At 40.8% G+C, this 17,194-nt stretch overlaps 1 protein-coding gene across 1 annotated transcript in view; it reads right to left on the bottom strand.

Moving 5' to 3' along the window:
* The window catches only part of CTTNBP2 (cortactin binding protein 2), a 188,569-nt gene that overhangs the window by 67,536 nt on the left and 103,839 nt on the right, over positions 1-17,194 (bottom strand). The window contains 3 exon segments of the mRNA XM_006122544.5: positions 1,981-2,098; positions 4,181-4,435; positions 7,269-7,419. Coding sequence (XP_006122606.3) covers positions 1,981-2,098; positions 4,181-4,435; positions 7,269-7,419 — 524 coding nt within the window.

Below are 17,194 nucleotides of genomic sequence, written 5' to 3'. Positions count from 1 at the left end.
AATTCAGCCGCTAGCCATTTACAAAAAACACCAATTTTTTAACATCCCCAGTTACATAGTCAGCATTACACATTAGAGGAATAAATTCTGGATGTTGCTGTATTCTGAGAACTGGGACACAATTCCACACTAGCTATAGGTTAAGTAAATTAAGATCTGTTTATACTATATGCCAGAGGTGTCCAAACCATAGTTTGTGAACTGCATGAAACTTTTTTTTAAAACAGTTAAAAGTGCAACTCTTAGAACTCCCTGTGCCCTCCCATTCTTTGCTTACCATATTGTTTGGGGGAGCTCAGGTATTCTGCTCTGCGATGGGGTGATGGGACTAGGAGTTTCTGCCCAGCAGAGAGAGGAGTTTTGGGGCTTCAGTTCCACAGGAGGTGCCTGCTGGTGCTTGGAACTTCATTGGGAGCAGGACTGAAGTCCCATGCCCCAGCCAGTGTGACCTGCAGGACTGAAGCCTCTAGCCCCACTCTGCAGGGCAGAAACCACTAGCACCATCACCTTGCCTCAGGGCTAAAGCCCCTAGACTTTGCTCTCAAACATCTGTAGATTGTCATATGCTTCTCAGAGGGTCAGTAAGTTTGGTCATTCCTGCTATATGCATCATTAAAGGTCACTCTAGGATTGCAAGTCCCACTGTCACCCACCTTCATTGGAAAAACAATACATTTAAGAAAGTGACTCTGAAGCACTGAAGAAGTGCAGCTACCAAAGAAATGCTGACTGGCTTGGGGAGCAATTTTGCAATAACCAAGCTTTCAGCACTGTTTTAGTTTTGTTCTTATAATTCAATAACCAGCTCCTCAGATGATATTAACCAATACAATTCCAACAGAGAGCTGGGCAATAAACTGATTTTTTGGTTCACTTTTGGTTACTGAGGAAAAAAATCTGAGTGAGGTCAAACTGATATAAAAATGGCAAAAAAGTTTGAGATTTTAAAATAATCCATTTCATATAGAAGAAAAATCCATATCATTTAATTTGCAACATTTTTTTAAGAGACTTTTAACATAAGCTAGATTCACAAAATGTCTGTTGGTGTTGTTGTTACTACCTGTAACATGTAGCCCAGTGCTTCGGGCACTCTCTCCCAGGGACAAGTCACAGTCACCTATAACAACAACAACTAGCAACTGGGCTGGGGAAATGACTTTATAGTCTGGTAGTTAATGCATTCTCCTGAATCATGGAAGACCCAAGTTCAAGTCTCTGCTTCATTGATTCGGTTTATACATAGTGGAACAGTTTCAACAGGAGAGAATGAAATAGATCCACACTAGAATCTGGGCATTCCACATTTTAGCCCTAACCACTGGGCTAACATTATAAAGTAGAGTACCAGCAAAACTTCCTTTTCTCAATTTTGAATGGCATCTAAACTATGAAAAAATGTTTGAGAGAAAACTATTTGTCAACTTTGTATCAAATTCACCAGTAGTTTTGCAGCAATCAAAACTGCACTTTTTAGTGAATAAGCTATTTTCTGGGGAAAAAAATCTTTCAGTTCTATTCCAAATCCAATTACTTGAACAGGTGCTTTTGGTTTAAACCCAATGGGAATTTTGCACCAAGAGTCTGAAAAGAGAAGGCTATGAACCATGAAAAAAAGAAAGTCAAAAGTTCTGATGAAAAATAACTAATTAATTTACTAATGTCAAAGGATTAGGTTTGTTTCCAGAATTGAGCAAGTTATTTTATTTTGTTAAAGTTCACATATTTTAAAGTCCTACTAAAAATCAGAACAAGTGATTACTTCCAACAAGATGTTTCTTGTTGTTTATTGTAGCAGAATTTTGAGTAATAAATCTGCACTCTTTAAAAAAAACCAAGCAGACTACGTGGTGGAAAACAACCCAAAACCTGTGAGCAAGAGATTAAGAACAAAGATTGTATTAAATGTTTCTTCTGCGACCCATAAGACTTTGGCTGCTAAATACTTTAGTGCAGTGCGGTTGGCAAACCGTAACTCACTCAAGTTCTCCAGGAGATGTTTGCAATCATCAGTAGCAACATCATGCAGCGTTCGATTGCACTTATCTTTCCTTTCAGCCTCTAGTCCACCATGGCTACACAAGATTTCTAAGCAGTTCTGGAAAGACAACAACTGTATTATTTGCAGGTTAACTAACTTAAGTTGGGATAAATACTCAAAAATTGTTTGCTGCCTGAAGCAGGCAGTCCTACAAATAGTAATTAGACTTCTGATTCTATATATGCTTTTCCAAACATACACAGAAGGCCAACTAATAAAACTGCTAAATATGACACTCAAAAAGATTTTCTCAATCCAGGTCTAGAGTACGGGGAAGGTTGAATTAAGATACACAACTCTAGCTGGAGACAACATACATTAATTTGAGTTTCTGCACTGTACCCAGAGAAGGAGGTCGATGGGAGCAAATGCTCGTCAGTTTCTCTTGCTCCTCACAAGAGTAAGGGTAGTGACACTAACAGGGGTGCCCTCTGAGTTCAATATAGTGGGTCTTTAGTAGACCCACTAAATCGAATTCTGGAAGATTGATTGTGGTAGTGTCAATTTTCCCTGTAGTGAAGACATGACCTCACAGAATCAAAGTACAAATGTTTTGTCTTAGACTTGAAATTCTCAAGCTAAGGTTTTTAAAACTGTGTGACGAAAGTATTTTCCAAGCTCTGGGAAACTTATAGCTTCTACTAAATTTAACACTTCTGAAAATCTGGTCACTTACTTTAGTGACTAACTTTAAGCATCCAGTTTTGAAAACTTTGGTTTCAGTTTATATTAAAAGGCAAGTTGAAGGTTTAGTAATGATGAACTTATTAGGATATTCAGATAACAAGAGCAAATCACTAACTCAGCATTTCCTTAGCAATACAAAAATATTAGCAGAATACAAATTTCCATACATAGTTGATACGTGAGTGATACATAATAACCCAAAAATGGTAACTATAAATTCACCTTACAAGTCCCTCCTCCAGCAAGTAAATTTGAATTTCTGAAAGAGTAATATCAACAATGCAATGAAATCTTAAATTTATAACAACAACTATGGAATAGGAACTTTTAGGCACATCACCCCCAAAGTTTTAAAGCTGTTTAGGCATTATAGCCATTTAGCTAATTTAAAGTTCTCTTTTATAAAAAAGGGAATTTAGCTCAAGTGACCCTGCTCGCTGCGGCTGTGCCAGTATGGCACAGGGAGAAAGATGACTACCTCAAGCTGTCTAATCCCAGGCCATTTATGGATTCGTAGGTCATAATTAACATCTTAATATTCACCTACAGATCAACTGGCAGCTAGTTCAGATGCAGGAGCACCAGTGTCATTTCTTTATTTCTAGCAAGATGCCATCATTCAATGAAAATTCCACATCAGTATCTGTCTCAAATGGTATGAAGGGGTGGCTTTACATTGAGTGCATACATTATTTTAATCTTGAGGATAATAGTATCACACTCCCCAGATGAAAGAAAAGATCACAATCTGATTGCAAAACTCATCTGGTTAAGATTTTTTAACAGTGATGAGAAATTTTAAGTGCATCCATTTTGGGATGCCAAACCCAAAACATCTAAAAAGGTCTTATTTTCACAGATGAGGTTCTCTTTTCTGAGAATCAAGCCTCTTGTAACATCATCTCAGGTTAGACATGATTTAATTTTTAAATCTTGGGCCTTGCATCTCAAAAACTACCCTTCCATACCTCCTTCCCCCAATAATATGATTTTTCCCATTTTCTCTTTCTCCAACAGTCTCAGCTTTGAATTGATACAAATCCTACTTCTCATGGAAAAAAAAATTAAACATTCAGAATTAATAGCATAAAGCTTCGGAAAGTTTCATTCGTGTCTGGTGTCAAGAAACTGCCCTGCTGACGTCAATTAATCAAGGTGGAGTAGGTGAGATTGGATTTCTCACTGTAATCACAACAACAATTTTCCAGCTAACTTACTCATTTCCTGTTGAAAAGCTTACCAAAAGTACAGATACTTTAAAAAAAAATCACCATTCACATACAGTGGAAACTGAATTTGCAAAATTAAGATAATTTTCATTTAATTATGAACAGTTACATTCACAGGTAAGGAAATCATGAACTTGATATGTGTATTATTACACATATCTATTGACACACAATTAATAGAACAAGCATTAATGTCTAGTTATAACAACACAAATAAACAGACCTTAAAGCCTTTTGATGCTGCTATATGGGCAGCAGTCCAACCATCTTTATCAGAATGGTTGATGAGATCTGCAGAAACAACAGGTGTTGCTTTAATGGGATAGCTGTCTTCTCTGCATTCCAAGTCAAAGAAGCCTGAATTAGGTTGTGCATCGTTCATAAAGTCTCCATTGTCTGTTTCTCCATAGTACATAAGGAGTTTGAGGCTTTCAACATTACCAGAATCCACAGCTGCATGAATTGGTGTCCAGCCATCCTAAAGAAGCAAAAATGAAAAATACAACCCGACCACACACAGAGAAAAGCAGTTAGTTACGCAATTTATATCAGTAATTGCTTTCTATCAAATATACTGTGTGCAGAGCTTTTACACATCCAACAATTGCTGGTTATAAACAAAGGTCACAGTTTTGTAGCAAACAGACCATATGTTGTGCTCTGCGCATAAGTATGTGTGTGAGATGCCTGGAGTGAAATGGAAAAAGTGGATTACAGTCCCATAATCACTGATTGAAAAAAAAAAGACATTTAAATAAGCCACCAACCACAGGTTGTGAGGGTCTCCTGAAAATATTCCCAGTGCAGGTCAAATAGAATCAAAGCAACCCTCTGCAAGGGATGCCTTGGATTGCACAATTTTATGAGTGAGCTAATGTAACTTTGTAACTGGACCTTTGTCAGATTTTTATTTATTATTCTGTACAATTTCATTGGCATTTTTCTCCTCTTTGGCTATGCACAATGTTAGCTTCTCTGTGCATCAGCACAATAAAGCCAATGAAGCTGCTCTTGGAATTATTTTCAATCATTAATTCTCCTGTGATATCCTTAATTTAAAAAGGCCACTAGTCTCTCCCCCTTAGTTTCTTCTAAATTATCACTACATTTGAGCTTCTTTCCATTGTAAGTGACACAAAGACTATCAGCATTTATCTATGATGTGATTTTTTTCCAGTCCCCTTTGTTTGGGAAAAATCAACACACATGTTCATACAACTCAACACTATAATGTTGGTCCACCCTCCTTTGGTTCCACCCTTCATAATTTTGCTACTGCACTTTCTATTCTGAGGGAAGACTTTCTGAATTTCAAGGATGCTTGATTGTTTGGATTTTACTTTCAAAGAGATCTACGTAGAAAATGCATTCCTTAGTGAGAGAAATATCTTTCAATAGATTGTTTTCCCAATTTTTGAAGTCATTAACTGATCATCTGTAACCAGCATAGCACAATGGGACTTTATAGAAAAGCACAAGGAACCCAGCAGAGCAGAGCACAATGGCTGTGCTTACACTCCTTTAACAGTAAAGACTGGTTCAGGATTCTTCCTCTACCTATGATATCTTCTTCAAAGTTGGCAGGAAAGTATGGATTCATGGATCTGGCCTCCTGACCCCAGATACGGAGTCAGTTCCTATTTGGGGGGGAAAGCATACAGTATCTTCTCCAAAGGCAGTGCAGTTGCAGAGGGGATCACTCTGGAGGCACTAGGGAAAAAATCTGTAATTGTTTCAGTGACAAAAGTACTTAAGTCTATTGACTGAGAGTTAATAGGACTTAGGTGCTTTTGAAAATTTTACACATTCTACCTTCCTATCTTCTCAGAGTGATGCCTTTGGTAGTACTACCTTCTACTGAGTGTAGATTAATATTACAAAAGAGAAGCAATCAGTAAGTGGCAATTTCTGATTTAAAGTCTTGGTTTAAAGTAAACTTATCAACCAGATATAAGAACTTTACAATAATGGTTTCTATATCCTCTTTTTCTTCTCACTTCAGATTGAATTCAGTTTAGTTTACACACACACACACACACACACACACACACACACACACACACACACACACACACACACAAATTAGTCCCTTTCAACCTAATTATCAGGCAGCATGTGTAAAAAGGCTACAACACATACAGAATACTTTTCATACAATATTTCTAGAGAGTTTAAATCTCAACATTCAGTGACAAGAAGTCTCAATATTATGTGTAAATGTTAAATTTTTAAGAAATAGCTCTGAATTATGTGAATAAGGGCATACCTAAACTTTAAATCTGAAGGCTCTTAACTACTCCCTACCCATCCACACACTACATGTGATTGTTTTTGTCATCCTCATTCTCCTTTTATGACAAATGTTTAAGCATATCTTTCACAATCCTTGCTGAAGAATGTTTTCTTCAATAGCATTTGATCTGCAATTAAACAAGATGTCCCAGAGCTATGCAGGTATCAGTGACTAACACATATTTGTACATGGTCTGGTAGCACTTTATAGCCTAACAAAACATGTCAATAGTATCACGAGCTTTCGTGGACACAGCCCTCAGTAATGAGTACCACTATGAGAAGGCTAGAAGGACACTGCACGCTATGATAATTGACAGTTGTGTAGATGGAGTCTATCTCTGCTGTCTCATAGGGGAATATGGTATTCAAGATGTTGAACTTTGAAACTGATGTTGGTAAAACTGATTTAAAAGTTTAAGAAAACTATGCAGCCTAAACAATAAGACGCAGCAATATAAAACCAAAGTCTCTCACAAATTCCAAAACACTTGGGCTATGTCTATACTGGCAGGTTCTTGTGCAAGAATGACTGTTCTTGCGCAAGAATCCACAGAGTGTCCACCCTGTCTTGTGGAAGAAGATTTATAGTATGGCGTGGTGAGAGACGGCTTCTTGCGCAAGAGCTATGCTCTTTTTTAACAGGTGTAAGACCTCTTGCGCAGGGGCTTTTGCGCAAGAGGGCAGTGCGGACTCTCGGCAGGGGTTTCTTGTGCAAGAAAGCCCTCTGGGTAAAATGGCCATCAGAGCTTTCTTGCTCAAGAGAGCATCCACACTACCATGGGTGCTCTTGCGCAAAAGCACATCTCACATATGACAGTGTGGACGTTTCCTTGCGCAAGACTTCTTGCACAAGAACCCTTGCGCATGATGTCCTTGCGCAAGAACCCGCCAGTGTAGACATAGCCATGGAGTATTACATCATTAAAAAGAGAAGAATGACACTGCAAAGCATTCTGATTTTTGCAGCTGTTTGGTTCTATATCCACACTGTGATTTTAAAAATGTTTTTAACTTACACTAGTTTTTACACTTCGGTCTGCTCCCGCTTCCAGTAAAAGTTTGATACATTCATTATTTCCATTTCCACAGGCAAGGTACAAAGGTGTCTGTCCTCTTTCAGCAGCATGGTTAACATCAGCCTGATACATAATTAATAATTCTGCACATCTATGAGGGGAAACACCAGGTGACAGTACTATAAAACATTGCTCAATTTGACTTTTAAAATACTATACAACTTACATGTATTTTAAAAACCATACTTACATGTACTGTTGTATATATTAACTACATTAGTTTATATTAATCACATCAATTTTAAATTATTATAGGTATATTAAAGTTCTGTTTATACCTGTGGAGGCTGGAAAACTATACCTTACAAGCGCTGACAAAAACTTATTTGACATTTATTTGAACAAAAGACTTCAAGTGCGAGTAACAAAGGAAGTTTCTTTCTAATCCCCCTGTTCCTCTCACAGCAGTTATGTTTGTAGTTCTACAAAGCAGCAAACACTGAAAACACAAATTTGTTGTGAAGCTTTACAATATTTTCATTAGAAAACAGCATCTAAATCTTCCAAGAGAACCGAAGAAATGGCTCCTATCAATGAAGACAATAGCTGTGAAATATTGCTTTTCAGATGACTAAAGATTTGTCCACAAAAGTCACTCATACACTGGCCACCTCATAACATTTTTATTCAAATTGCTATAGCTTTCACAAGCTTAGCTGAAGACTAGAGTCCCACTGTGATAAGTACTGTGCAGACATACTGTCTGACCAAAGACTAGCAACATAGGCAGGATAGAAGACACAAGTAAGTATGTAGGTAATACAGTACAAGATTTATCTAGTGTTGCTTGGGTTCTTCCAAGCAGGGGTTGGGAGTGTGGCAGGTGCAGGAGTCAGGGCAGGAGCTTGGAGATGTTGGGGGACCAGGGCAGAGGGTGAGGGGTGCAGCAGTCAGGGCAGAGGGTAGGGTAGCTGGCGGCTGCTCCCCAGGACCATACTGCCTGGATGGTGGTGTTATTCCTTGGGGCTGGCCAAGGGTGGAGAGGGGACAGAGGGGGCAGTGCTGCCTGGCCAGCAGCTACTCTGTGGCTCTCTGGGGCTGTCAGGGGTGCACTTGCTTGCTGCCCCCCTGTGGTCAATCTGGAGTATAGCTGTCCCAGCTACCAGATGAGAAAATTTTATTCCGTGCACATCTCACTGTCCTAGTACAACCAAATCCTGATTTTGCTTTAAGTTATTATAAAAGGAAGCTCCATACCAAATTTGGTGGTCCTAGCTCTTACCAATTAGGAGTTCTTAAACGGACTTAGAGATGGACAGATGCAGAGGCACAAATTCTCTCAAATGTATAGTAGATGAGTATATAATTTATATACAGTGTACACTTTTTTCCCTTTCAATTATAAATAGTCATATTCCTAAATGTCCCTAAACCTATCTTTCATTCATTGGCTTATTTCACATGGACACTGCAATACAGCTGTATCTTGAAGAGAGGATTAGTTTTGTGGATTAGTTCAGGGCTCTTGTTGCATGTAGCAGACACACATGAAAGAACACATGGAGATGCATAACAGTGCAGCTGACAGACAGACAATAGAGAGAGGAGTCAATCAAGCAGGTAAAGTTAGAAGTGAGAGAATAAGATGTCAAAAAAAAACCAGTAGGGAGAGATAGTCAGATTAAGCTACATGGATTACTGGCCTGTATCCATTCATGGAGTTATGTGAGTACATCAGAATCTCAGCTTTCATCTAAACAACGAAGATTCTAGCCATAACAGTTTTGATAAAATGTGTGAACTGCCCCATTCATCTCAATGAGGTTGAAAAATAGGGGGGGAGGAGGGAGAGGAGAAACGCTGTGTGGGAACCTAGCAAAACTTCACTTCACTGTGGCTAGAGGAGAAGAATGATGTGGGCACCATCTGCTGCCACTCCCGGTGTACCTGGCCAGCCAGGCAACCTTGCTTTTGACACAGATATTCACTTACGCCAAAAATCACAATGTTGAGATTATCCGCAGTCCCAAAGAACCAGTCACTTACTCCAGATCAATTGCATAGTAGCTCTTACATCAAAAGACAATATTTGTAGCCCATAGTAACCAAGTATTTATTAATGAAGAAAAATAAATAAGATTATTTACAAGGACAAAGCAGGTAAACATATACGCCCAAATTAGTTACAACCTTAGATTCAACTAGGTAATAGAAACTGCTATGATATATTAAATTCTGTAAATCCTATAGGGCTGTCCCAGGCTAAATAGCTGAAAATCCCTTGTGTGGCAGGGCCAAGACAGAGGATTGTTACAGAGTGGGAGAAAGGCAGCCCAAAAGGCATAAAAGGCCTGCTAAATAGAAGCAGAGGGTGGCAGGACGATTAGAAGCAGCTGGTAGGGAGCTGGCCCAAGCAGATTGGGGCCAACTGACTCCACTGCAAGCCTGCTGGAGGGCCTTTAAAAGCTTCCCCAGTTGGACGATGGAGGGAGAAAGGGAGAGGATGGAAGGAAAGGTAGATAAGAGACAAAGAGCAAGAGAGTTTAAGTTTGGGAGTAAGCCATAACAACGCGAGAGCAGAAACAGCAGGGGAGGAAGTCCCAGAAGGAGTGGCTGGTCCCCTAACCCAGAAATGAGCTGTAACCCCCAGCCCCTGAGAAAGGGGTCAAGCTGCCAGCGCAAGCAGGGCCAGGGAAAGAGGGGCCCGTGCCATGCTTGTTAATGCTTCAAAATCTTTGCCCCTTATGAGTTCAAAAAGCCTGGGAAGATCCAGGGATTTTATTCACTTCCCCCAGAGTTCCAGCTAATGGGAGGAGTCATTGTGGACATTTCCTCCTTGGGGGAGGAGAGTAAGAGCAATCAACAAAGTCTATGCCCTTTTATGTTTCACAGTGAGTGATTTGTTTTCAATGGGCATTGTTATGTGCGAGCCCCAGCACCTCCTTAGGAAGCTATTTTTACTTTAACTAAACTTCTTTTTCTATTTGGCAATTTACACCGTTATACAAGTCTACAATGTGAAAAACTTAGCCCTACCTCAGTATAACTACGTTACTGGGGGATATGGATAATCCACAGTCCTGAGCAATGTAGTTACAGCAACCTAACCACTAGTATAATCAATAGGGTTTACACAGTTTATACAGTTAACCAATGAGCTAAAGCTAAAGCTCATTGGTTAACATGCACAGTCACACACAGCTCCCTCACCCGCCTCTGTATCAATGGCAGCAGCGTGGGGGGAGGCAACTGATACAGAGGCAGCAGGGCAGCAGGTGGGAGTCTCTTCCCCCTCCCCACATGTATTACCACTCAAATTTTCAGTGGTTGCCCATTAAATAAACAAACATATTTTAACATCCCTAGTAGTCAGCGCTATATCAATGGGAAAGCATCTCCCACCAACATAGTTTCTGCTATCAATAAGATGGAATTATTAAACTGATAGAAGTGATCTCTCTCTCACTGGTGTAGAGCAGTGGTCACCAACCAGTCAACTGCAATCAACTGGTCAATCATGGAAGCACTGCCAGGCGATCTTGATGCAGTATTCCCAGTCCCCCTTTTTCTGTCCCACCCGCAATGAGGTGCCTGCGCAGGAGCTACAGCCTCCTGCCCCTCACAAAATTGGAGCCAATGCCGGCTTCCTGCAGTGGGCAGGGGGAGAGAAGTCCCATGGCTCCACACCACGGAAAGAAGTCCCACGGCTCCCATAGCAAAGTGTGCACTTTGTCTTGCCTTCCTTCCCCTGTGCACCAGGGAGACAGGGTTGGGGAGGTGGGGGTTTAAGATGTCAGTGGAGGATCTAAAGTGGCTGGATTTCTTAAAGGAGCCACACGTGCATTTCTTCCAGTGCTGCCTGCAGATCCTTCCAGAGAGAAACTCATCCCTGGAGAGCCCTAGGTACTGGCCCAGCTACCCCTGTCCCCTTGCCCCTGGCCAGACACCCACCAGCATCCTGTTCCTGCTCCCTTCCTCCTGGCCAGACACCTATCCCCAGCTTGCTCCTGTACTCTACTTCCCACCCAGATTCTGCACCTCCATCCCTATTCCACTCACTGGCAGCCCTGTCCCGCACACGGGATCCCTCATTTTGGCCCCACCCCAGAGCCTGGGGGGCCCACAAAATCCATTAACGCTTGAACCCCAGAAGAGTTAATCTGGCCTGTGGCCTTGAACCTCAGTCCTACCTACCTTCATGGGGCTGGAGTGCCAGGGGAGTGAGGTGTCTCAGTTGGGGACACATCAGTGAGGCTTGGGGGCTTTTGTAGGGGTTGTTTTTTTGCATCTCACATGTGTGGCTCCTGACTGATTTTTCAGCGGGTCAAGCCCCCATCTGGCTATAGCATCACACACCCCAACCCGAGCCTATGATACAGCTGAACCCCTTGCCCTGACCCCCCATATCCTCAAACTTCTGTACCTTTCACATCTCCACTCTTGTGCTACAACACTCCTGCCATAGCCACACACCGCAAACCTGTGCCCTGAGCCCATCATACTCCCAACCCTCCTGGCCCTGAGCCCCTCATACTTCCCAACCCAAACTCCTGCACCCCTATATCCACAAGTCTGCGGCTTGCTCAGCACCCTAACCTTCCACCTGACCCCAACACTCTCCAGCCTGGAGTCCCCTCCCCAAGACAGCATCTCCTTCTCCACCTCTTCTTCCATCCAACTTCCCTCCCAGAGCTTGCACCTCTCACCCCTTCTCACACCCAAATCCCTCATTCCCACCCCAGAGCTCACACCTCCTGTCTCAACGCAGTGAGAGTGCGTAAGGGCTGGAGACAGCAACTGATGGAGAGGAGGGGGATAGAGAGGGCGGGGCCTAAGGAAGGGGTGGGGTCTTGAGGAAGGGATGGGGTAAATCGTGGCTTGCCCTGAAATTTAAAAAGTGATCTTGGGTATAAAAAGGTTGAAGACCACTGCCTTAGAGAATCTTCACCAGAATTGCTCTTTCCACTTTTTAAAGAGAGTATAAAATGGATGCACGGTTAGGGGAGGGAAAGAGGGTTGATTGCACAACTGGCTTAGTAAGAGAATTTCTGCAGTGTTATAACTTAATATACAGGGACCGGGAACCAGTGTTCCCTGTAAACTGAGCACTTGGGTGGCTTCCCAGGAGGGATTCAAATGCCGCCCAACTGATTAGCAGAGTGACCACAGCACCCACAGCATAGGTTTCTACTGGTGCTGCACATCTGCACATATCTTGGTGCACATAACAAAATGTTATTCTGCACATGGCTGAAAAAAAATTAAAGGGAACATTTCTGGGGATTTCAACAGATGGAATGCAGAGCCTTTTATTTCCAGGTCTCAGACATGCCATAGCAGCATAGTTGCATTGGTACAGTTGCACTGATGCAAATTTGCACTGTAGACCAGCTCTCAGTGTATCTATACAATACAGAGTCCAGATATTAAGTAAAATTAATACATGCAACATCTTATAAGTAAACACATTTTTATAAATGTAATGCCCTTTAAATAATAGTTTCCAGTTATTTATCTATAAGTGTCGTGTTGGAACCCAGGAGCTTGGCATGAACTGGCACATGGTCTGCTAGCATCACAGAGCCATCCTGTGTCTTATCTCATTGGAAGTACACTGGCGACGCCAAAAAAAGAAAAAAAAAAATCAGAGCAGTCGAAGTCATGAGTACCAGCAGTGTCAGAGACACAGCATTACCACTCAATACTGGAACAGACACTGGTATCGAAGTAGAGGCTGCTAATGCATTTGTAGTTCTGGCCTGTACTAGATCTGTAGAAGCTGATATTGTCTCCATAGCCAAAGCTGGAATCTGCACTAACACCACAGCCTTCGGTGCCAACAGGTAGAGTGGTATTATCTCCACAATATGATTTTTAAGCAGTCCCTGAGATGCCTTAAACAGCCCGCATTGTGAAGCAATCAATTCAGATGGTCCACAGATCTCAGAAGATACCACTTGAGCTGAGGGCTCCAGTATTACATGCAGGTCTGGCAAAGAGAGGCAAAGTAAATCAGCAGCTGCTTGAAAAATCAATGGTGTTGATATGTCCAGTAAAGAGACCCATATTGCTGGTACCAGATTAAATGGCCACCCCACGGAAGACTCCAGAGTTGACTGTATTCTACCTGAGTGACTTTATTTTTTAACTGGAGAGTGGGCATGAGGTAAATTACAAACAGAATACTAAGATGCAAGCAAAAGTCACTGAAAAAGAGATGGGGAGGGCGTCTGGGTGGTGACATCCTTAGAGGCAGCCATCTGGGTGGAGACAGCCATCAGAGAGGTTACAAAGTCTAAAGAGTGTTTTTGCCTTCCCAAAGGGCACTACTAAGCAAAATTCTACAGTTTCTGTGTGCCAGGGGCTCACACACCCAAGTGGAATATACACCTGTAGCCAGCTGAAGAATAATTGGCAGGTCAAAAGAGAATTTAAAGAACTACTAGCAAAAGGCACACACAAAAAATAGTTTTTAAGTTTATTAGAAGCAGGAACCCTGCCAAATACTCACTGCAATCACCAGATGATTGAGGTGCTAAAGGAACACTCAAGGAAGACAAGGATATTTCAGAAAAGCTAAATGAATTCTTTGCATCAGTTTTCACTGCAAAGGATGTGAGAGAGATTCCCACATCTGAGTCATTCTTTTCTGCTACCAATTTTGAGAAACTGTCCTAAACTTAGGTGTAGACAGAAGCAGTTTTAGAAAAAGAACCCGATAAACTAAACAGCAATAAGTTACTATAATCAGATGGTATTCACTCAAGAGTTCTGAAAAAAACTCAGATATGAAATTGTAGAACCACTAACTTAGGTATGTAATCTACTGCCTAAATCAGACTCTGTTCCAAGTGACTGGCAGATAGCTAATACAGCACTGATTTTTTTAAAAAGTTCCAAAGGCAAGTAAGCCCAACTTTAGTACCAAGTGTAAATTGATTGAAACTATAGAAAAGAATTATCAGGCATAGAGATGAACACAGTCTTTTAGGGAAGACTTAACACAGCTTGTGTAAAGGGAAATCATGCCTCATCAATCTATTACAATTTTTTTTGAGGTAAAAAAAATGTGGACAATTATGATACAATAGATATGGTTTACTTGCACATTCAGAAAATCTTTGACAAGGCTGCTCACCAAAGGCTCTTAAGCAAGGTAAAAAGTCATGAAATTAGAGTGAAGGTCCTCTCAAGGTTAAAAGATAGAAAACCAAGGTTAGGAATAAATGGTCAGTTTTCAGAATTCTGTTTAGACTGAGCTTTCAATCAATGGATCTCATATTCTATGACTCAGCTGATGCACGACAAAGCCAATCCTCAATCAGCAAATCCAATCCTAGATGTCACATACAAATCCACCACTTGTGGGTGCTGTTCACTCTTTTAGAATCCTACCCTTTTCTGAAGATTAACTTTAGAATATTAGTATCTAGATAGGTTGACTCGCAAAGCATTTGCAATAGTTTGCTGCCAGAACAGTCTGTCCTGAGCTATCATTTCCAGATCACCAGGAGATATGCCGCATGACTTGAGGTTGGTCTTTAAGATTTCTTTATAAGGTTTATACTGACTACCAGTAGAGCATTTCCACAAACAAGCTGGCCATAGAAGATCACCTTCGGTATCTGTGTGTCATCCATCCTCATAACATGACTAATCCATCAAAACAGTTTGTTCAGAAGCCCTGCTTCCAGGCCCATGACATCACACAGTGTAAGGGACTTCCAAGTTTGGAGTTCTGTCTCACCAATTCACGTGGGCAATCTTTCTGAGGCAATGCATATGGAACCAAGTTTCAAAATGTGGCAGCAATATATGGTACCTGACTCCAAATCATACAGCACAATAGTCAGGACAACTGCCCAATAAATTTCTTATGAAGATAGCAGTTTAACACCATGGTCATTCCATAAGTGTTTGGTAAATCTTCCAAAGGTAACTATCTTTGGCTAGTCAAGCAGTTACATCATCAACATTTATGTTGGGAGGACAGTACACTTCCAAATTGCAGAACTTGTCCATAGCCCTAAGAACAGTATCAGCAGCAGTAATCACCTAAGTGCAGGGCTCTTTCTGAAGAGGTTGAGACATAACCTCTGTCTCCTTAAGGATCACAGTGAGTCCAAAACAGGTGAGTAGAGGTGGCAAAATGATCAAAAAGCTTCTGTACATCTTAAACTGAATGAGCCAACAGTACACAGTCATCAGCAAACAGGAGGACACAGACAGTTGTAGTGAACCCTTTGGTATGAGCTTGAAGTCTTCAGAGGCTGAAAATGCCGCCAGTTTGATATTAAATAGGTATGCCCAACTTGCAATCCTTGAAACTAACTTAACAGCATTGTCAAAAAGTAGATGCTAAACAACAGAGGAGCAAGGACATAGGATTGCTTTGTACCTTTTAAAACTTCAAAAGGTGCCAATGTCTCTCCATTGCCAAGGACATGACCCATCACACCCTCCTGGAAGGATCGAACTATGGCAATGAATTTTTCAGGACAGCCAATTCACACAAGTACCTTCCAAAGCCCGTGTTGAATGCCTTGGCCAAGTAAATAAAAATCATGCAGAGATCCTGATGTTTCTCTCTACATTTTTCTTGGATGTGTCTGGCTGTTAATATCATGTTGGCAGTGCCTCAACCAGCAGGAGTTTTCAGAATTGAAAAAGGTAAATAGGGTCCCAAAAGGTCTGTTTTCATAAATGATCTGGAAAAACAGTAATGTGGCAAAGTTTGCAGACAATACAAAATGATTCAAGAATGCAAATTGTTATAAAGGAATCTCACAAAACTGGGTGACCGGATAACAAAAGGGCATGTTAGACTCTAAGTGGTACAAGAGTTTATGAACTAACTGTCACCTTTGGAAGTTCAGGATCAAAATCTGGTTTGGGACAATAGTAAAATGAGTTTGGTGATCTCAGTTTTTAGTGGACATTTTTTCAATCCAAACAAAAGCTGCCAAACAATTTAGAAGAACTGTCCATTTTTGCTCAAAACACTACATCTATGGCTGATACAAGGTTGTGACAGTTCAAGAAAAAGGTTAATTGGCATACATACTAAGAAACTTGCCTCAAACATGCTATGCTATCTTGGCACTAGCCAATACTAATAGTCCATCACTGTCATTAACTTCAGATTCTTAGTACAGCAGCAGCACTGACTGTATAATGCGGAGAGAAAGGACGGACAGAGTACACTATTGCATTGCCTATGGGAGAATTCTTCAAAGTAGGAAATTTAAAATGATCAACATCTAAAGCATTATTGAAATTACTTAGCCTCTCAGCACTATTTTTATATTTCTGGCTTTGTTTTATTACATGTCATGATAAGGCAATCCATGTTCAAGACATCAGAAAAGATGGAGAAACAAGAAATATTTAGGGATGTCAAGCCTTGTAAATAGCCCTCAGGAGCAGAAATAGCATAAGCTGTGCTGAGCCACAAGTACAACAGAGCCATAACTACCCAAATGTTGACAGGGTGAGCAGCAGAAATGAATAGTTTCATATTTACAAGTATCTGAAAGGCATCCATTTTAGTGACAGGATGTACTGGTTTCTTGCATATCCTATTCTAGTTTCTGTAAATTTACAAATTTAACATTAAATAGCATATCATTTGGCTATTATCTGTAAAATAGTGCTCAGAATTGGGATTCTATTGGGCTGTGTGCAGCACATAGAAAGAGGCAGTCCCTGCTCAGATGAGTTTACATCATGACAACATACAATAGCTGGGTGTGGCAAATGGAGACAGTGGGGGTGGAATGGTTTGGAGAAAACAAAAATAGCAGCAATAAGACCATGAGATTACAGACTAAGTAATACATATATCTGGATAAATTACATGTTTTTCTCTTAAAAACAAAGAAAACAAAACCCAAGAAACTACAAAATAAATGAAAATTTAATGAATC

This window comes from Pelodiscus sinensis, chromosome 1 (genome assembly GCF_052426305.1).
Source record: "Pelodiscus sinensis isolate ZL-2025 chromosome 1, ASM5242630v1, whole genome shotgun sequence".
Classification (NCBI taxonomy): Eukaryota; Metazoa; Chordata; order Testudines; family Trionychidae; genus Pelodiscus; species Pelodiscus sinensis.
Note: the sequence above shows the minus strand (reverse complement) of the source record. Positions and strands in the feature narration are given on the sequence as shown.